The following is an 18,844-nucleotide window of genomic DNA, read 5'->3' as shown; positions in this document are numbered from 1 at the left end:
AAATGATCTGAAAAAACAGCAAGTGGAGACTTGATTCCAAATATTTCTCATGTTATACCTCCCCTCTTTTGGAATAGGGTACGATTATGAATATCTCCAGTATCAAATAATCCTCATACATTGTGAAATTTACTTTATGTATGAAAACCAAAGAAGGGAGATATAACATGTGAGAAATATTTGGAATCAAGTCTCCCCTTGCTGTTATTTCAGCTCATTTGAAACCATAGAAGCAAGTTTTAGTCTCCCCTCCATCAAAGCCAAAGGTTTTGGGGAAATGTTTATATATAAAAACATGAAGTAACATCGATTCTATGACGAATCCTCACAAGGATGAAATGTTGAAAATTCTCTGTAACTTAATTGCCATATTTTCAAAACTTACTTTATATGGACACCTTTCAGTCTAGTGAAACAATGCATATCTCCTATAAGGATGACTGTGTGGAGAATCCACAGTGAGGCAAAAGTTGTGTAATCTCCAACTGCATATCTCCTGAACTGATATTGCTTTAGTTCAACGACAAAAAGAAGTCTATGGTGACTGAGAGCACTGCCAGGATGAGCAGAGAAATACTTGTGTCATTTTAGTGTTTTCATTCTAGTCCAGTCTGCCCTACTATTTAGTCCATAGCTGGAGGGAGGGTATATAGATTTATACCGTTCTCAATTGTTTTAAGGAAAGAAGAGTAGTTACAAAAGAACCCAAACTAGCACATTGAGCCGACAGTCTACATATATATAAGCATGTTTTTATGCTATGATGCAAAGTTATTTCCCTTGGAAATAGAACACTCTTAAGAACTTAAGCATTTTTGGGATTTATTGGTGGCGTTCCATATTCACCATCATCATGTGGTGTCTAGCCTGGTACAGGCATTGACGGCTATGGCTCTCCATCTATCTCTCTTCCTCAAAGCATTCATGAATTTATTGTTGCTCATTTATACTGTGCAAGGTGTTCTGCTTCAGAACCCTATTCATGCTGTTTCTCGAAATAAAGAGTCTGGTATATTGCTGTAGCTTTCTTTGCAGTTGTGTACAAACAGTAGGTTGTAGTTTCTTTCTGTCCGAGCAGTGCCCATATTGGGCAATTGTCCTGACCATTGTATCCAATGGTATTTTCTGCTCAGCACAACGAAATACGAAATAATGAACAGAATTATTTCTGTTTGCTTCTATATTACATCAGTCAACTGCTTTCTATGACCTCACGATGAGGGGGGGGGGTGCTAAGTAGGCTCTCGACCATACCCAAGGGTTTCCCGACAGACTACCAGAGGGAAGGAGGTGCCTTACTTTTCCTTTAACAATAGTGCTGTCCGGTTACCGTTTATTAAAAAACAAAAATACAGAAAAATCTTTATGAAGTACATACCCATAACGGAACGAAAATGCCATACTCCAAAAATCATATAAATTTATCAAGTATTTGTTTTTTTTTAACTAAGAAAATCAAATTTTATGAAGAAGCAAGAACAAAGTGCCCCGCTCTGCCATCTTGAAATTCATCACCCTTAACAACCTCTCCAGAAACATAGTTTAAAATCAGTCTTGTAGTGGCTACGATTTACCATTAATCGCTAAAAACCGTAAATAATGGTTCTGTATATAAAAGAAAGATGAAATAAAACTAGTTGATCAGATTATGTAATTTTTGGAATATGACATTTCTCGATTCATATGGCCGTCATGGAAGATGAAACACGTGTGTGTGCGTGTGTAAATATTAAAATAATATTCATCAAAATAATAATTAAATTAGCAGGGAGACCCGATGTTGCCGAGGATTGACTGAGGGTCAACAAATGTCTCAACCTTTCATATTTGTTGTCATCAAAATCGCCCATTGTTTTTTTTTTTCAATCAAATCGATTGATTGCCTGCTCTAGCTGGGGACCCACCATGGTGCATCAAGAGGAAGCTCCACATGCCTCCCACAGTGACTTAGTTCACAATACATAGTAGTAGTTTACATTGCACTGTACAGAACCTACTTTTGATTTTATAAAATTATTTTTATATATAACTGCTTGAGTTAAAGTTTAAAATGCAAACGTCAAGTATCATGGTTCAATTGTGCTCTAAATAGAAACATTCATTTCGAACGCACCCCTGTCTTATGAAAGACCCTACTGTTGATTTTATATGCCAGGCCTTTCTGCTTGTGCGGTAATTAATTCTAAAATGCACTTGTGATGTTAGGCTGTATAAGGTGTTAACTTTGGTCAAAATCGCCTGTTCCTTCTTTCATCGGATGTTTTTCGATTATTGATTAGAGATTTTAATACAAAATCTATTTAAGAACACTGCCAGATTCATAAAGTAAAATTACATAAAAATCTGCCCAGCCGTTTATGAGTCTATAGGGAACGAACTCACACACATTTGACCTTTACTCCTGATCTTAAATGGAACACATACATCAAATCTGTTGCCAAGGCCGCTGGAAAAATGGTGGGATCCTTCTATCGATCCAGTACATATCTCACCGCCGATGCAATTCTCTATCTATATAAGAGCCAGGTACGTCCAAGGATGGAATACTGTTGCCACATCTGGGCAGGAGCTGCTAGAAAGGACTTGGCCTGCCTTGATAGAGTTCAAAATAGACTTTGTAGCCTCGTAGGAGATGTCCTTTTCTCTTCCCTGCAACCTCTATCTCACAGAAGAAATGGTGCGAGTTTTCTCTGCTTTATCGTTCTTTTCATGGCAAGTGCTTGACTGAGCTTCAATCTATGGTTTCCCCCCCTCGCCAAACTTTCACAAGAAGCACTCGTCTAGCTGAAAGAACTATCAATAATTCCCCCCAATCTTTATCTGTGCCTAAACCTAAACATAGATTCCATGAACAAAGCTTCTTTCTTAGAAGTGCACACCTGTGGAACTGTCTTCCGTTTTTCTGCTTTCCAGCTGACTACAATCTGATTGTCTTCAAGTCCAATGTAAACAAATTCTTGATGAGCCGTTCCACTTAAGTTAACAAATTTACCAAATTTCCATTACTGACGATTACTATATTGTCCAATTGACTACTGTACATTCTTTAACCCTTATCCTCGAGTGGTCTCTGGGCCTTGATAAGTGGTTATGCCTATGTAAAAACAAAAAAAATTCAATATGATAGTAGAGAGAAATATCTGTAAGGATGCGTAGATAGTAATTACAAGAAAAATCCGATGAATAAATATTAAATAACTACTATGAACGCAACATAAAAAATCAATGCTGCTTCTACACTATTGGAACGAAATTTCAAAAATCGTAAAACTGAATTTCACATGCAAGCGATGGTATCTACATATTCCTCATATTTTTAAGATGGTTATATCCAAAAATTACGAAAATCGGTAAGGTAGAAAATTATTTATTAAAGAAAATAGAAAATAAAATTTGAAGAAAACGATCGTATTTGTTTATGTAAGACACAGGAGAGTTCAAAAGGGGGGTAATTTTCCGTTTAGATTTAAACAAGATGGCTGCAATTTTTCAACTGCTAACACGATTAAAGTTGTTTCAGTAATATTCAGGTAATTTCGACTGTATAATTAGGAAGCTAATACTGTAATTTATTAGAATTGACAAAAAAATCAGTATAAACAATTACGGTCCTGGATATGACCTTAAACTATATCCGATGGTGAGGCCCCAGCTTGCAGGCCTTAGGGAGTGTGGAGCCACCCTTTAATTGCCATTGCTCCTAGGTCCACTCTGAACCGGAGTGGTAGCACCTGTTAGGGTCCCAACTATGGGTTAAATAGAATACGACTTAAAAATCAAATATACTATATTAAAAAATCGTTCTTCAAAATCACCAGTAAAACAAAACAACCAAACCAAACCGAAAAAACAAAACAACCAAACCAAACCAAGTATAAACCATTGTTTATTTTACCTGGAAACTCCATTTATCGACTACAAAATTTCGTTATGATAGAGTGGAAGCGCCAAATCTATTATATCCATAAAAGTGGGAATGTGTGTGTGTGGGGGACAATTTTCACACTACATAGTTTTTTTGTTTTTTTTTTCAACAAAATTTTGATCTACAGACTTGAAATTTGGTAGATATGGTATTCAGACATGTGGGAAACGTTTTAATCAGTTTTCATCCGGAAAAAATGGCTGCTAAAAGGTCAAAATTGAAAAATTGGTACATGGGGGTCATCGGATTTTTATCTCCTTGTCAACTGTTTCATGAATGCGCATGCACGCATCATTCACATTACAGATTCCTTATGTTAAGATAAGGTAGGTTTGAAAATACTTTTTAAAAAGCGTGCCTAATAGTTATCGTACTTAACTCAATGCCTTTAGGTTTTGGTTTCGATCTCAGCTCAAGTATATTTGTTTTATTTACAAGGTGAACTGTTTAAAAAAAAAACTGCTGCCATATCTGGGCAGCAGCTGCTAAAAACAGCCTATCCTGCCTTGACAGAGTACAAAATAGACTTCGTGGCTTAGTGGGGGGATGCCCTTTTCTTTACCCTACAACCTCTCTCCCACAGAAGAGACGTTGCGAGCCTGTCTTTGTTTTATCGTTATTTCCATGGCAGGTGCTCGTCTGAACTCCAATCTCTGTTCCCCCCTCGCCAATCTTTCATGAAAAACACCCGTCTAGCTGAATCCACTGTGAAAAATTTCCCCTACTCTTTATCTGTGCCTAAATCAAAACGTAGATTCCATGAACAAAGCTTCTTTCTTAGAACCGCACGCCTGTGGAACTCTGTTCCGTCTGCCTGCTTCCTACCTGACTACAACTTGGATGTCTTCAAGTCTAACGTTAACAAATTCCTAATGAACCGCCCCCATAAGTAAACACTTCATCAAATCTCCACACTAACGTAATGTACTTGCAATAACCCTTATCCCTGAGTGGCTTCCGGGCCTTGATAAGTGGTGACCACTGTGTAAAACAAAAAAACAAAAAAAAAAAAACCCATAATACTCGCATGTACATGTCTTAGTTTTGTATACATTAAGACAGAATATGTTTGCTTATTTTACGGCTGGACAACGCCGGGCGGCCAACTAGTAAATAAATAAAAATAAATTTTGTTAAATTACACAAGACAGTAATATCGGCTGTGAAAAATCGATCTACATGAAGATTAACTGCCGATCGATTGAATAAAAATCAGATGTAAAGGTAAAAAAAAAAAAGAAAAACAAACGAAATTAACATTTATTTTAAAATCTCGGGTCAACCGAAGGTCACGAAGAGCGTGAAACCATGGTTGGGACTTACGAAAAACATGCATTTTTTTTTTTACATACTATAATTAGAAATCTAAGAATGCATTGAGCACGAATATTTCTACTTATATATAAAAGACATTTTGTCTGTGTGTATATGTGTGCATTTCCTATCGACTCCAAAACAGCTGGTTCGATTTTTAGAAAATTTTACACAAATGTACTTTATGTGTCTGGGAGTGTTCTTAACATGTTTTTTTTTTTTCAGAATACTTCCGATAAGTATCGAAAATCGATAATCGAAAATATCTGATTAAGGAAAGAAAAGTCTGATTTTAACCAAAATTAACACTTTAATAAGCCTAACATCACAAATGCGTTTGAGAATTGTTATCACCACACAAGCAGAAAGGCTCAGCGTATAAAATTAATAGTAGATTTTTTGTCAAACTATATAGATATTTTAAAAATATATTGATTTCGAGAAACATGCAAAGAAAACAATAAATGTATCACATTTTTTACAGTTTCAGCAGTTTCAAAAAGGTGAATGTGCAATGGAAAAGAAAGAAGTTTAACAGTTTTAAAATGTGAATATTTCACATGACAAAATCTATAACATATTAATCAAATGAACATAGTTATTTGATAAAATATGCGATGAAAAATAAAATAATTGATAAAAAAGTTTAAAATAACTAAATAGTTTGACAAAAATATATAACATATTAATTTAAATAAACATAGTTATTTGATAAAATATGCGATGAAAAATAAAATAATTGATAAAAAAAGTTTAAAATAACTAAATAGTTTGACAAAAATATATAACATATTAATTCAAATAAACATAGTTATTTGATAAAATATGTGATGAAAAATAAAATAATTGATAAAAAAATGTTTAAAATATCTAAATAGTTTGACAAAAGTTTCCGTATTTTTATATATTGTATCCATTTTCAATTAGAGGAAGCATTGTATCAGTTTTTTGCTTCCATATCTCAACTGACAGACGCGGACGCCGCCTATCAGCGTGTATGAAAGTTAAGCACCCGTTTTATGCACAATTGCCTCGATTTCAATAACAAATAGGCAATTTTACCGATTTCGATAACAATAAAAGTATTGGAAGCGTGGAATATTCGTTCATCCTCATTCAGTCCCGAGCAACGTCGGGTCTCCCTTTGTGTGTGTATATAACATGAATAGGTAAGCAAAATAATTATTCTGAAGTAAAAAAAAAAAAAAAAAAAAAAAAAAAACTAGATCCGATATCCGGAACGTTTTTGTTCTCGTTTTTAAAGGAGGTGGTATCTTATGAGCACTGCTGAGGAGCCAAAACATTTTTATATGTACGTTAAAATGCTGAAACACTTTTAAGACTACATATATATTCTTGCCATGTTGTAACGTTGGAGAAAGAAAAATTAGCTAGTAAATTCGGTTTGCTGAGAGACAACGCACGGATCTTTACTAACTGACTTTTCCTTCTCCAACTTTACAACATAGCAAGAAAGTAAAAAAAAAAAAAGAATATATGTAAAAAATACTGAGGATGGAGTTTGACTCCGAAATATATTTAAATTATAAATTTCAAACAAGTAAAATATTTGTTTATTTTCGTAATATTGCGTTGTAATTTGGCTTTCAAGCGCACTTGAATCGTATTTTATTTTATTCAAATTAAATCAACGCTTCTATAACAGAACTCACACCCTTATATATATATATATATATATATATATATATATATATATATATATATATATATATATATATATATATATAATGCCATCTATGAACGGAGTGTTCTGCTTTATCAGAGGTCTTCAATGTAGCTAAACCAATACTCATCCCAAGCCAACGATCGAATCAACAACCATCTTGACAATTGTTCATATCTATAACCACTAGGCCACTATACAGGTGCTGTTGATAAATAATATGTGAAATGCTTTTATATAAGCACTAGCTAGGTGTCCGGCATTGCTGAGTTGTAAAATACGCTTAAATATATTTTAATTTATTCAAATTGCATATTTATTATTATAGAGTCAGTTCTCTATCGATTATTGATTATTATATTGTACCTAATATATATTAGTGATTTCAAAAGTAAAAAAAAAAATGAGGAAAATGACTAGGGTGCAATCAGATAGAATCGAAACCAAAACATATAGTGCTCCAACTCGACAAGATATCATCTAAAAGTTTTAAAAATTAACTAACCCTTATTCATTCTTATTCATCTCTAACTGTGCATCAAACAGATATCATAATACTTATTTCACTGCACCTTAGCATAGTAAAGATCCATACAAAATTTCAGTCAGATCGGCCCAGTAATTTCCGAGAAAAATTGGCATGACTAGACAGATTTAGAGAAATATTATAGATATATTACTAAAAATATTGTGGGTTTTGTTACTTTGCTTGTTTCCATGCACAATGGATGATGTCATAAATGACGTCATATGTTAAAACGGAGTATAGCCATGCATAGTTGATGACGACATAGTTTGAAACATAATTTAGCTCGTTTTATCTAGAAGATCCATGATCCGAACATTCAGAGTTGAGATTGAGAAAACTTGAAAAATAACACCTAACATCTTTATGAATCGTGACATAAGTTCGGTTTTAGACAGACACTGAAGCTCCATCATAGTACGATGCTCGTAATCGGATTAGACTATTATTTTAGCTTTTATTAAATAAAAAATGGGAGCAGTGGTTTTAGAGCATGTTTTCGATTGCGCGAAAAAGAAAAAAAAAAACTTTCACATCGAATGAGGATTGTCATTTCTTTATTAAATTGTTTTTGCTTTGCAATAAAAAAAAATCGATAATTTCTTATTTGGCAAGTGATGGGGGGAGGGGTTCTTTTATTGCTCTCTGGATGGCCTTTGACCTGACCTAATTGAACGAATTTTATACTAAAAATGTGTTCAATAATTCCGAGTTGTCAGTCGCCAGTTAAAGCCAATCAGATTGTATTGTTCCAAAAATTGGTCTTATTGCATATTCTCTCTCTCTCTCTCTCTCTCTCTCTCTCTCTCTCTCTCTCTCTCTCTCTCTCTTTGCTTTCTTTTGTTTTTAGTAATTTTTCGGTTTCTTTAAAAATTGCTTTCTAATTTAGTCCATTTTTTCCCCCGTCTGTGCTTGGAAATGTTCCAAGAACTGAAATGATCGTCGAATGTCTTTTACTCTATTTCCTATTCGACAGAAAGCGAGAAAATTTTATTTTTTTATTTTAACGAGGGCACTTTTTTTAACATTAACTCTTTTGTGTGTCTGACAAATCCAGATCAAATACATAGTGTGTAACTGGCCTAATGGATAACCGCATACAATTAATGCTGTGAGAAAATAGGCGATGTGTTTTAGCATTAACACAAAAGCGATTGATATGCCACACAACAGACGAATCAAAATCAAACTATTATTTATGCATACATCTAATACATAAAGTAAAGTAGTTACACCAAATCAAATCAGAAAATTATCCTATTCTATATTTTTATATTTTAATGATGACGTTTTCTACACTAACGATTTTTGGTGTCTGAATTAAACAAACCCAAAAGAAAGTTTATAACTGACCTAATGGATATCCTTGCAGACTATGGGATGATCTACACCGTGTTCTCTTCCTATCAGAGCTATTTTTGTCATTTTGTGCAAGAATAATCTTTTAGAAATGTATAAGGCCACTATTCGCCCATGTATAGAGTACTGTTGTTAGATTTGGGCTGGTGCATCTGCTACTAGTTAGTCTCTCACTTCTGGACAGGGTTTAAAAGAGAGTCCTCAACCTGATAGGTTCTGAACTGTCCTCTAAGCTTCAGCCTCTGTCCCATCGACGAAATGTTACATCCCTCTGCATGTTCTACAAGTATTTTAATGGTGAATACTCTGACAAACTACAAGCACTTGTACCCCATCAACATAAATACCCCTGACAAACCCGACAAGCAGCTAAATCCCACCCCTACACAGTAGAGATCCCTAGATGTAAGAAAGCCTTCTACTCCAATAGTTTCTTCCCCAAAACTGCTAGACTTTGGAACTCCCTTCCGGGATTCTGCTTTCCCAACTGTACTGACATGCAGAAGTTCAAGTGCAATGTGAACAGACATCTTGCTGCGCAACTCCCTTCATATTAGCCCTGCAATTTATATCCCCGATAGTAGCCCCCTACTTCAAAGTGGTACTGTGCCTGTTTGGGGTAAAAATGGGATAAAATAAATAAATAAATGAAAAAATGCACTTGACTCCTCCCCGTAGCCCGAAGATAATGGCATGAAAATAAACGCAAATATACTACACTGCCCCCCGCAATGAAATAAAGTGGAAGTAATACCTGGAAGGATGCTCTTATGACAAGAGAACCGATATTTTTACTGCTTCCCCACTGAATAAAATGCATGGGAGGATGGATCATGACAATAGATACTACATACTACACTATTTCCCCCTTACAAAAAAAGGAGGTAATTCTTGGGAGAATGACCTCATGACCATCAAACAGATACTACACTACCCCCTCCAAATTAAGTATTTAAAGCACATTAGTCTGCTTTTTATATCTACGATCTATTTTTCAAATTTCATAAAGATTAGTAAAGTACAAGGGATGTTCCAAATGTAATGGCTCCTATTTTTTATTCCGCCCGAATGGATCAGAACGGATTGTAAATTGCATTGTTATGATGAATGAACTTATGCATTCATGACCCTAAAGCTTCATCTCTCAGTTGCAGAAATTGACGGTGTGAGACTGTAAGCAAACAACCCCTGTTGTGGGTGTGCGTCAGAAGCAGAGATGCGCCATTGAATACCACTATGCAGAAAATATTGAACCGGTCAACATTCGCACATTTACGAAGCCAACGCAGTTGATGTCAGCACAGTTTGGAAATGAGTTTGTTGAATAACGATAAAGATGGTGAGAAACAAAGTGCTCTCCGGACTGTTATCGCCAACACATCCAAAGAGGGTGGCAAATTTATGTTGAGAACCGTGGTGACTATGTAGAAAAATAAATTCGGAAGCACAAGAGGACGCTAGTTTTAATGGCACTACTTCCGTCTCCATAGGTCTTCACTTTGTTTAGTTAAAAAATAGGAGGCTTTACTTTTGGAACGATCTTCATAATATTTCTTATTATAGACAGGTCGATACACACATACATCTTTATAAAGGGACTAGGAAATATTCTTGCTAGTATATATGAAAAGGAACATTGTTACATCGCACCCCCCAAAGGAGAAGAGGTTATGCCTAGGAGGATAGTAATATTGTTAGATATTGTCAGGTGTGCTGGTCAACAATTATTATGATTATTTAAAAGTTTTGTCAGCTAAAATATGTTTTAGAATAACCAAAATATTTAGAATAAATATTTATTTACATTAATTTACGAATGTAACTTAAAAATGTAATCATAACAATTTGGTTGACAACTTAAAATAATGACATGTAAAAACATCAGGTGATTATCTTATTAACGTATACTAACTAACCTGGGTGCGTTGTCCAGGTGTTTTGAGCAAAAAAAAAAAAAAAAGTGGTAGTAGGCAGGCAGGCTCAAACCCATACCGCGAAGAAGGAAAAAACGAGAAAAACAAAACGTGACGTCTTTGCCGTTGCATCCACTGCTAAAGCGGAAGTGGCGAAGGTTTAAATTAAGGATAGTCAATCGAAAATATCGGCGAAAAAAGCGACTCCTCCTTGTAAAAAAAGTACCCAGTAAAGGTGAAGGAATTAATGGTTTTAGCCAATTTTTTTATATTTGTCGTCCGAAGAGTCGAGCTTCAAAACGGTATCAATCTCATGAAAATCCGTCGCTTCTGTTGAAAATTTTAGGCATACATACATGCATACATACATACATACATACATACATACATACATACATGCATACATACATTTAAACAGCAGACAGGTAAGATTTATCTAATAGATGACGTTATTTAGAAAGGGAGATGGCCTTTTTGAGATACATGGAAATTAATTAAAACAGTCGGGGTCGAGAGAGGGACAGAGACGGCCTTCAGATTGTGATGGCTCCGAGTAGAGGGGCAATAGTCAGAATCAACATTGCAACTTTCAAAAGGGGAAAACACTCTGACATAAAAAGTTACCGAAAATAAAACCCGAGGCTCTGTTATTTCTTGGGTAAAATTTCCATTGCAGCCTTCCGTCAAACAAGACCAAAGATGGGCCACATATGTTCCTGTTTTGCCAGATGTTGAAACCCCAAAATAAGTGTAATTCGTCCTTTGTGTTGTAAAGACATTTATGTATATTCTTGTCCCGTCATGAACTGTAATTAATTGTACATACACACACAATGAACTCTAGATAGACGATCACAACACTAGACGATCATAGATGAACACACGTATATACACACGTCTTATAGATGACTGTGACATGTATATACAAACGCATACACACTCATACAAGCTAACCACTAGAAGACACATGTATATACATTATATATACTCCCCGCCCCGACAATATTACATTATGACTACAGAACAGACGCTACACTATGTTTTCCTCTCAAAAAAAGGAGTTAATGCTTGGAAGGAGTATATCATGACAATAACACAGATAGTACATTACCCCCCCCCGAATTGAACATCGAAATTATTTCCATGATAAGTGTTTGTCGCAATTTACTGTTTCTCCATGTGAAACATCCACAACAAAAACTCGTCCAGCTACAACCACTGCCAATAATTTCCCTTTCTTTCTCTGTGTACCTAAAACTTCCATGAGCAAAGTCTCTTTCCAAGAGCTACCCGCCTGTGGAACAAAATATCACTAGGTTGCTTTCTAGCTGACTGAAATGCAGTCGTTTTCAAGTCCAATGTTAACAAATTTTTGTTAAGCTGTCATCTTAAATAATCAAAATTTTTCCCAGTCTTAACCGTTGCTATCAAAATGAAATAAGATGGTTTTATGGTTTGGAAAAGAATGATATAGGGTTTATCGTTCGATCCCGGGCAATATCAGATCTTCCTTCTAGTTTTATTGTTACATGAAAAATGCTTGTCCCCTTTTTCATATAAGTAAAAATAAAGAGAATTAGTAAATGAAAATAAAATTAGAGAAAACGGGAATCGAACCCTGGAGATAAGTTTTAAAGAACAATAGGTTTTAAATGGAATGTCCAGTAAATTGTTGATTCTGATAAAATATTTGATAAATACAAATTTGTCTGGAAACTATGCACATTGTTAAGTAGAATGAATAATAAAATATGGGTTATATGAATTAGATAAGTAGGTTTAATTCCTTTGTAAAACAACAAGGAAAATGGGAAATTTCCTGATCATCAGAATGTTTCAAAAACGTGCAAATCGCACATGTTGATGACATGTGAATTATAGTCACGTTGGCCAGACATACATGTGATTTCTCAATATAGGAAAGAGTTCGAAGTTAGAGTTAGTTAGAGAGAGAGTCAGAGAGTCGGAGAGTCAGACGAGAGTCAGACGAGAGTCCGACCAGGGACGCAGAGAGGTTCAGACCGAACATTGGCACCATCTGGAAGCGAGAGGATTTTAGAAAAATAAGATGTAAAGAAGAAACTTTGAATTCCTGAATGCAAAGCCATTGACCGGTCATATGGAAGAAATAAATGATCATCATGTTTTTCATAACTGCCGTCTTCTGTGTTCATCATTACAACGACTACTTGGAGCCATCACAATCTGAAGGCCGTCACTGTCCCCCTCTCGACTCCAACTGTCTTAATTAATTTCCATGTATCTAAAAAAAAACATCTCCCTTTCTAAATAACGTCCATGGATGGAATACTGCTGCCATATCTGGGTGGAAGCTGCTAAAAACAGCCTATCCTGCCTTGACAGAGTACAAAATAGACTTTGTGGCTTAGTGGGGGATGCCCTTTTCTCTAACCTGCAACCTCTCTCCCACAGAAGAGACGTTGCGAGCCTATCTTTGTTTTATCGTTATTTCCATGGCAGGTGCTCGTCTGAACTCCAATCTCTGGTGCCCCCTTGTCAATCCTTCACGAAAAACACCCGTCTAGCTGAATCCACTGTGAAAAATTTCCCCTACTCTTTATCTGTGCCTAAATCAAAACGTAGATTCCATGAACAAAGCTTCTTTCTTAGAACTGCCCGCCTGTGGAACTCTGTTCCGTCTGCCTGCTTCCCACCTGACTACAACTAGGATGTCTTCAAGTCCAACGTTAACAAATTCCTAATGAACCGCCCTCTTAAGTAAACACTTCATTAAATCTCCACACTAACGTGCTGTACTTGCAGTAACCCTTATCCCTGAGTGGCTTCCGGGCCTTGATAAGTGGTGACCACCGTGTAAAAAAAAAATAGAAAAGGTATTGTGCATTTATGTATAAGAACCATTTGATAAAATCATCATGTAAAAAATGTGTGTTAGAAAGTATATGTGGCAAACTATTTATGTTATATAAACACTCCCGTTTCATACAGAACTGTCAAAAGCATAAATGCCAATCTCTCGGTCTATCTATCTAGATATCGAATCGCCTCTCAAAGTGTATTTCTATGTACTCTCTCTCTCTCTCTCTCTCTCTCTCTCTCTCTCTCTCTCTCTCTCTTTATATATATTTGTTAATGTCTCCATCCCATCTCTTACAATATGAACATCTCAACAATATGAACACTCATAATGAATATATATAACAACTAGCATCTCTTCGAACAACATGATTAAGACTCTAATCTCACACTAAGACTCTTACTCTTCTTATAACATGAACAACAAAAGAACGTTCATCATCTAAATAATAATAATAAACGAACCACAAAAAATACAACATTATAAAAAGAAAAAGTTTTATTAAATTTTATTATTGCTTTGGGTTTCTTTTCTTTTTTTTTTTTTCTTTTTCATTAATTATTTGCATTTTCTCGCCAATCTTATTGGGCCTTTTTCTCTCCCAAAATGATGTAGTTATGCAAATGTTGATTTTTCACAGAGTCGCAACAAAAATAAAAAATTCCAAATCAAGGAATAACAAAAACCAAAAAAAAAGTGTTAGAATTTAAATTGCTTTTCTTTTATATTCGCGCAGGAAATTGGGGATACGTGCACAGATGAAAAAATGGAAGAGAAACAATTTATGTCGCTTGACTACAACACGGATGGATGGATTGATGAAGACAGCAAAGGAATCACAGGTTAGTCTTCTGCCAGACAATTTATCTTCTTCACTTTTTTTTTCTATTGCAGTAATAATACCGTTCACTTTATTGGCCTTTTCCAATCTGAACATGAACAAAAACTCATTTTAATGGAGGTGGGGAAAGGAAATAAAAAGTCAATAAAGAAAATGGCATGTTAATAGGAGCATGAAGAAAATCAATATTATACCAATAATTGCAGGAGTACTAGGAACAGTCCCAATAATTGCAGGAGTACTAGGAACAGTCCCAATAATTGTAGGAGTACTAGGAACAGTCCCAATAATTGTAGGAGCACTAGGAACAGTCCCAATAATTGTAGGAGTACTAGGAACAGTCCCAATAATTGTAGGAGTACCAGGAACAGTCCCAATAATTGTAGGAGTACTAGGAACAGTCCCAATAATTGTAGGAGTACTAGGAACAGTCCCAATCATTGTAGGAGTACTAGGAACAGTCCCAATAATTGTAGGAGTACTAGGAACAGTCCCAATAATTGTAGGAGTACTAGGAACAGTCCCAATAATTGTAGGAGTACTAGGAACAGTCCCAATAATTGTAGGAGTACTAGGAACAGTCCCAATAACTGTAGGAGCACTAGGAACAGTCCCAATAATTGTAGGAGCACTAGGAACAGTCCCAATAATTGTAGGAGTACTAGGAACAGTCCCAATAATTGTAGGAGTACTAGGAACATTCCCAATAATTGTAGGAGTACTAGGAACAGTCCCAATAATTGTAGGAGTACTAGGAACAGTCCCAATAATTGTAGGAGTACTAGGAACAGTCCCAATAATTGTAGGAGCACTAGGAACAGTCCCAATAATTGTAGGAGTACTAGGAACAGTCCCAATAATTGTAGGAGCACTAGGAACAGTCCCAATAATTGTAGGAGTACTAGGAACAGTCCCAATAATTGTAGGAGTACTAGGAACAGTCCCAATAATTGTAGGAGTACTAGGAACAGTCCCAATAATTGTAGGAGTACTAGGAACAGTCCCAATAATTGTAGGAGTACTAGGAACAGTCCCAATAATTGTAGGAGTACTAGGAACAGTCCCAATAATTGTAGGAGTACTAGGAACAGTCCCAATAATTGTAGGCGCACTAGGAACAGTCCCAATAATTGTAGGCGCACTAGGAACAGTCCCAATAATTGTAGGCGCACTAGGAACAGTCCCAAAGAGCATGAATAAAAGACTATGAGATCAAATTTAGGAAAACCCATACCTGGAAAACTGGTCCTTTTCTGCTAGATAGGGAAACTGGTCACTTACTGAAGAAATAAGGGGCCAGTTTTCCTACCTAGCAAAAAATTTTTTTCCGGGGACGAGTTTTCCGGGCACCATGGGATCAGAATCAAGGCGAAGAATGAAATTATACAAGATAATCCTGAAAACTGCTGAAATCGTAAAGAAAACACTTGAATGTGGAAACTAACTCACATGACAGTTCAGAATTTTTGAGATGGTGTATGAATATTGTTTACATTAATGGGACAATTGTTCTCATCTTGAATGTTGTGTGCACAATGTTTCATAGTAAGACGACTTCAAGAGGCGGCGCATATGCTGGTTATAACAACCTTTTAAGTCGCCCAAGCGTTGAACTTAGCAGTATATGGGAACAGTTAACTACAAATTTACATTAACCATGCTTAAGTAAAACATGTCCAAAAAGTCACTGAAGGATTTTGAATATAAATAGACTCTTTATTTTTTATGATATCTTTCTGTGATTTTAAAAACACTCTAAGACCTTAGGAAATTATAAACAAAAAGCAAAATTCAAACAATCTTTATTTATGAAAACTAATGTCTTTTAAATGTTGCCCATTTTTAGCTTCGCATATTTGCACCCTTTCTGAAACATTCATGACAGATTGCAGAATCTCTGGATTGTGATTTAACTCTCTTATCTCATTCTTGATGTTTTCCTTCAATTCTTGCAGGGTTTAGGGTTTGAGTTTTGTTAACATAGACTATTTCTTTAAAATATGCCCACAAGAAAAATTCAGGGCTAGTCAAGTCTGGGGAATGTGGTGGTCATTTGACATTGCCATAGAGAGAGATAGTCTTGTCGCCAAAGCATTGCCTGATTTTGGTAAAACAATTTCACAACTTTTGTACGTTGTTCAATGCTATACGTATCTATATATTTACAAAATATTATTTGTAAAATATGTGAAAGAGAGGAAAAAATATTCATTAATGGTAAAATGACAATGATTTTCAACCCTTCAGTGACTTTTTGGACGCTCTGTACAATAAGAAAAATACGTGTCACGTTTTTTTTTTTTTTTCACTTTCCTTTCCTCCTTTGCAGTGTGGGTTCGAGCCTGCCTGCATACTACCATTTTTTTTTTTTTTTTCACTTTCCTTTCCTTGTTTGCAGTGTGGGTTCGAGCCTGCTTGCGTACTACCATTTTTTTTTTTTTTTTTTTTTTTTGCTCAACCAACACCCTTACACACACCTCAACTTTCTTTTCCGCCTTTGCGTCACAGGTTCGAGCCTGTCTGCCTACCACAACTTTTTTTTTTTTTTTTTTTTTGCTCAACATCCATCTCCAAACACCCGTGCAACGCCAGGCACCTAGGTTAGTCTAATATATAAAAGGCTATATATCTGTCTGTCTGCCTGTCTCCATATTTTCAAACTCTATCTCCACCTCAAATGGTTGGATTTTTTACGGACCGTTCTTTTATGGGCCTTTAGCCTGTTAAAATAGTTTTTAAGGGGTCCAAAATTGTGTCAAGATTGAAAAAATAGTTTTAATACATTTTGTACATTCATCTTAGTTTATTTTTAATTTTTAATCAGTTCATGTGCGTGTCACGTTTGAATGCTACAGTTTTGGTTTGGGTTTCAATTCTAACTGATGATACACAAATACCGTTTTTTTTTTTTTTTACTTTTGAAATCACGACTCTATAATTATATATGTGCGAAATCTGCTGAATTAAAATATCACATTTAAGCGTATTTTACGCCCGGGCAAAGCAGGGTGCCCCTCCCCTGCTATATATATATATATATATATATATATATATATATATATATATATATATATATATATATATATATATATATATTATGCATAGATCATCGTATAACGATTAGATCACTCTCTGACTGACGTAAATGAACATTTAAAAAATTAAAATGTTTAAATTCAACGCTATTTCGCGCGGTTAATGGTAGCCGAATGGATACAGTCTCCGCTAATCGAGTCAGAGATGTCTCGTGGTGCGGGGTTTGAATCGTTCGGCTGGTGTTAATCGTGACACCCTGCCTGCACTGAAGAATCCCGAAAGGATGAAACACTAGTGTCTGTAGGTATTTATTTATTATAGCAAAAAAATAATTATATATATATATATATATATATATATATATATATATATATATATATGAAAATGTATAAAAACGAATACATACGTAAATTCCATTAATAAAGTTTCATTCCCAAAACTGCCTGCCTGTGAAACTCTGTACTTCAGGTCTGCTTTCTAGCTGACTGTAACCTGGTCGTTTTCAAGTCCAATATAAACAAGTTCTATTTCTACCATTACTGATCACACCAACGATCACTAAGCTTTTGTCTCAGTGACTACCTTACACTCATTAATCCTTATTCTCGAGTGGCGTTCAGGCTATGATAAGTCGTGCCAAAAAAACAAAAAAAAAACAAACAAAGAAAAGAAAAATTAAGTCACCACGAGTAGACATCGTCGATTTGTAAATTGATCAACACATGCACAGAGGAAAAGAAAGTGTGAAAAAAAAGAGAGGATGATATTTTATTAACATCATGAATAAAAGCTAGCAGTTTTAGTTTGAATATTTAGAAAGTTTAAAAAAAAGAAAAAGGAGTGAGTATCACTCGGTTGTCTCCCTTGATTGATCTTCAACGGAGGTGATAAAAAATAATAAAAGATCCTAACCGTTTGGATACTTAAAGTGCAGGCATTAGTTATTGTCATTTTATGCTGTATTAAAACTTGCATAAATCTGTCATTTATGATAAAGATTTAAGCTGATTCGCAAAAAAAAAAAAGCAAAAAAGAAAACACAAAAAACACAAGAAAAAACACAAAAACATAATAATGATGAAAATAACAGCTACGCTACAAGATTAGTGATAAAAAAAATGTTTTCTTTCTTTTTCAGGAAAAAAAAGTGTACGTGTATTGTCCATGGGGTACGAGAATAGAACTGAGTGGGGGGGGGGGCGAGGGTTAGATTTAAAAGATTGGATTAACTGATTACATCCTCTTTCGCCTTCCAAATAAATTTAAAGCCTATTTTTATTTATTTATTTTTTTTTTTTTACAAAGTAGTCACCACTTATCAAGGCCCGGAGGTCACCCGAGGATAAAGGTTAATGGGTCTATGTTAGTCATCGGGAAGCAGTGTAGCAATTGTTAGTAGTGGGAATT

General features: G+C 35.2%; 1 protein-coding gene and 1 long non-coding RNA gene across 3 annotated transcripts in view; one reads left to right on the top strand and one right to left on the bottom strand.

Moving 5' to 3' along the window:
• Positions 1-7,588, bottom strand: part of LOC145242658 (uncharacterized) — a 320,876-nt gene extending 313,288 nt beyond the window's left edge. The window contains exon 1 of the long non-coding RNA XR_013862786.1: positions 7,429-7,588. This is a non-coding gene — a long non-coding RNA (uncharacterized LOC145242658). The remainder of the gene's footprint in view (positions 1-7,428) is intronic.
• LOC145242651 (protocadherin gamma-A11-like) overlaps positions 1-18,844 on the top strand; it is a 275,878-nt gene that overhangs the window by 237,681 nt on the left and 19,353 nt on the right. For both annotated transcript variants that reach the window (XM_080105773.1, XM_080105774.1), the window contains exon 3: positions 14,297-14,402. In XM_080105773.1, the coding sequence (XP_079961899.1) occupies positions 14,297-14,402 (106 nt within the window). The remainder of the gene's footprint in view (positions 1-14,296; positions 14,403-18,844) is intronic.

The sequence above is a fragment of the Euprymna scolopes genome, chromosome 21 (assembly GCF_053919585.1).
Source record: "Euprymna scolopes isolate OS-2025 chromosome 21, ASM5391958v1, whole genome shotgun sequence".
In the NCBI taxonomy this organism is placed as follows: Eukaryota; Metazoa; Mollusca; class Cephalopoda; order Sepiida; family Sepiolidae; genus Euprymna; species Euprymna scolopes.
Note: the sequence above shows the minus strand (reverse complement) of the source record. Positions and strands in the feature narration are given on the sequence as shown.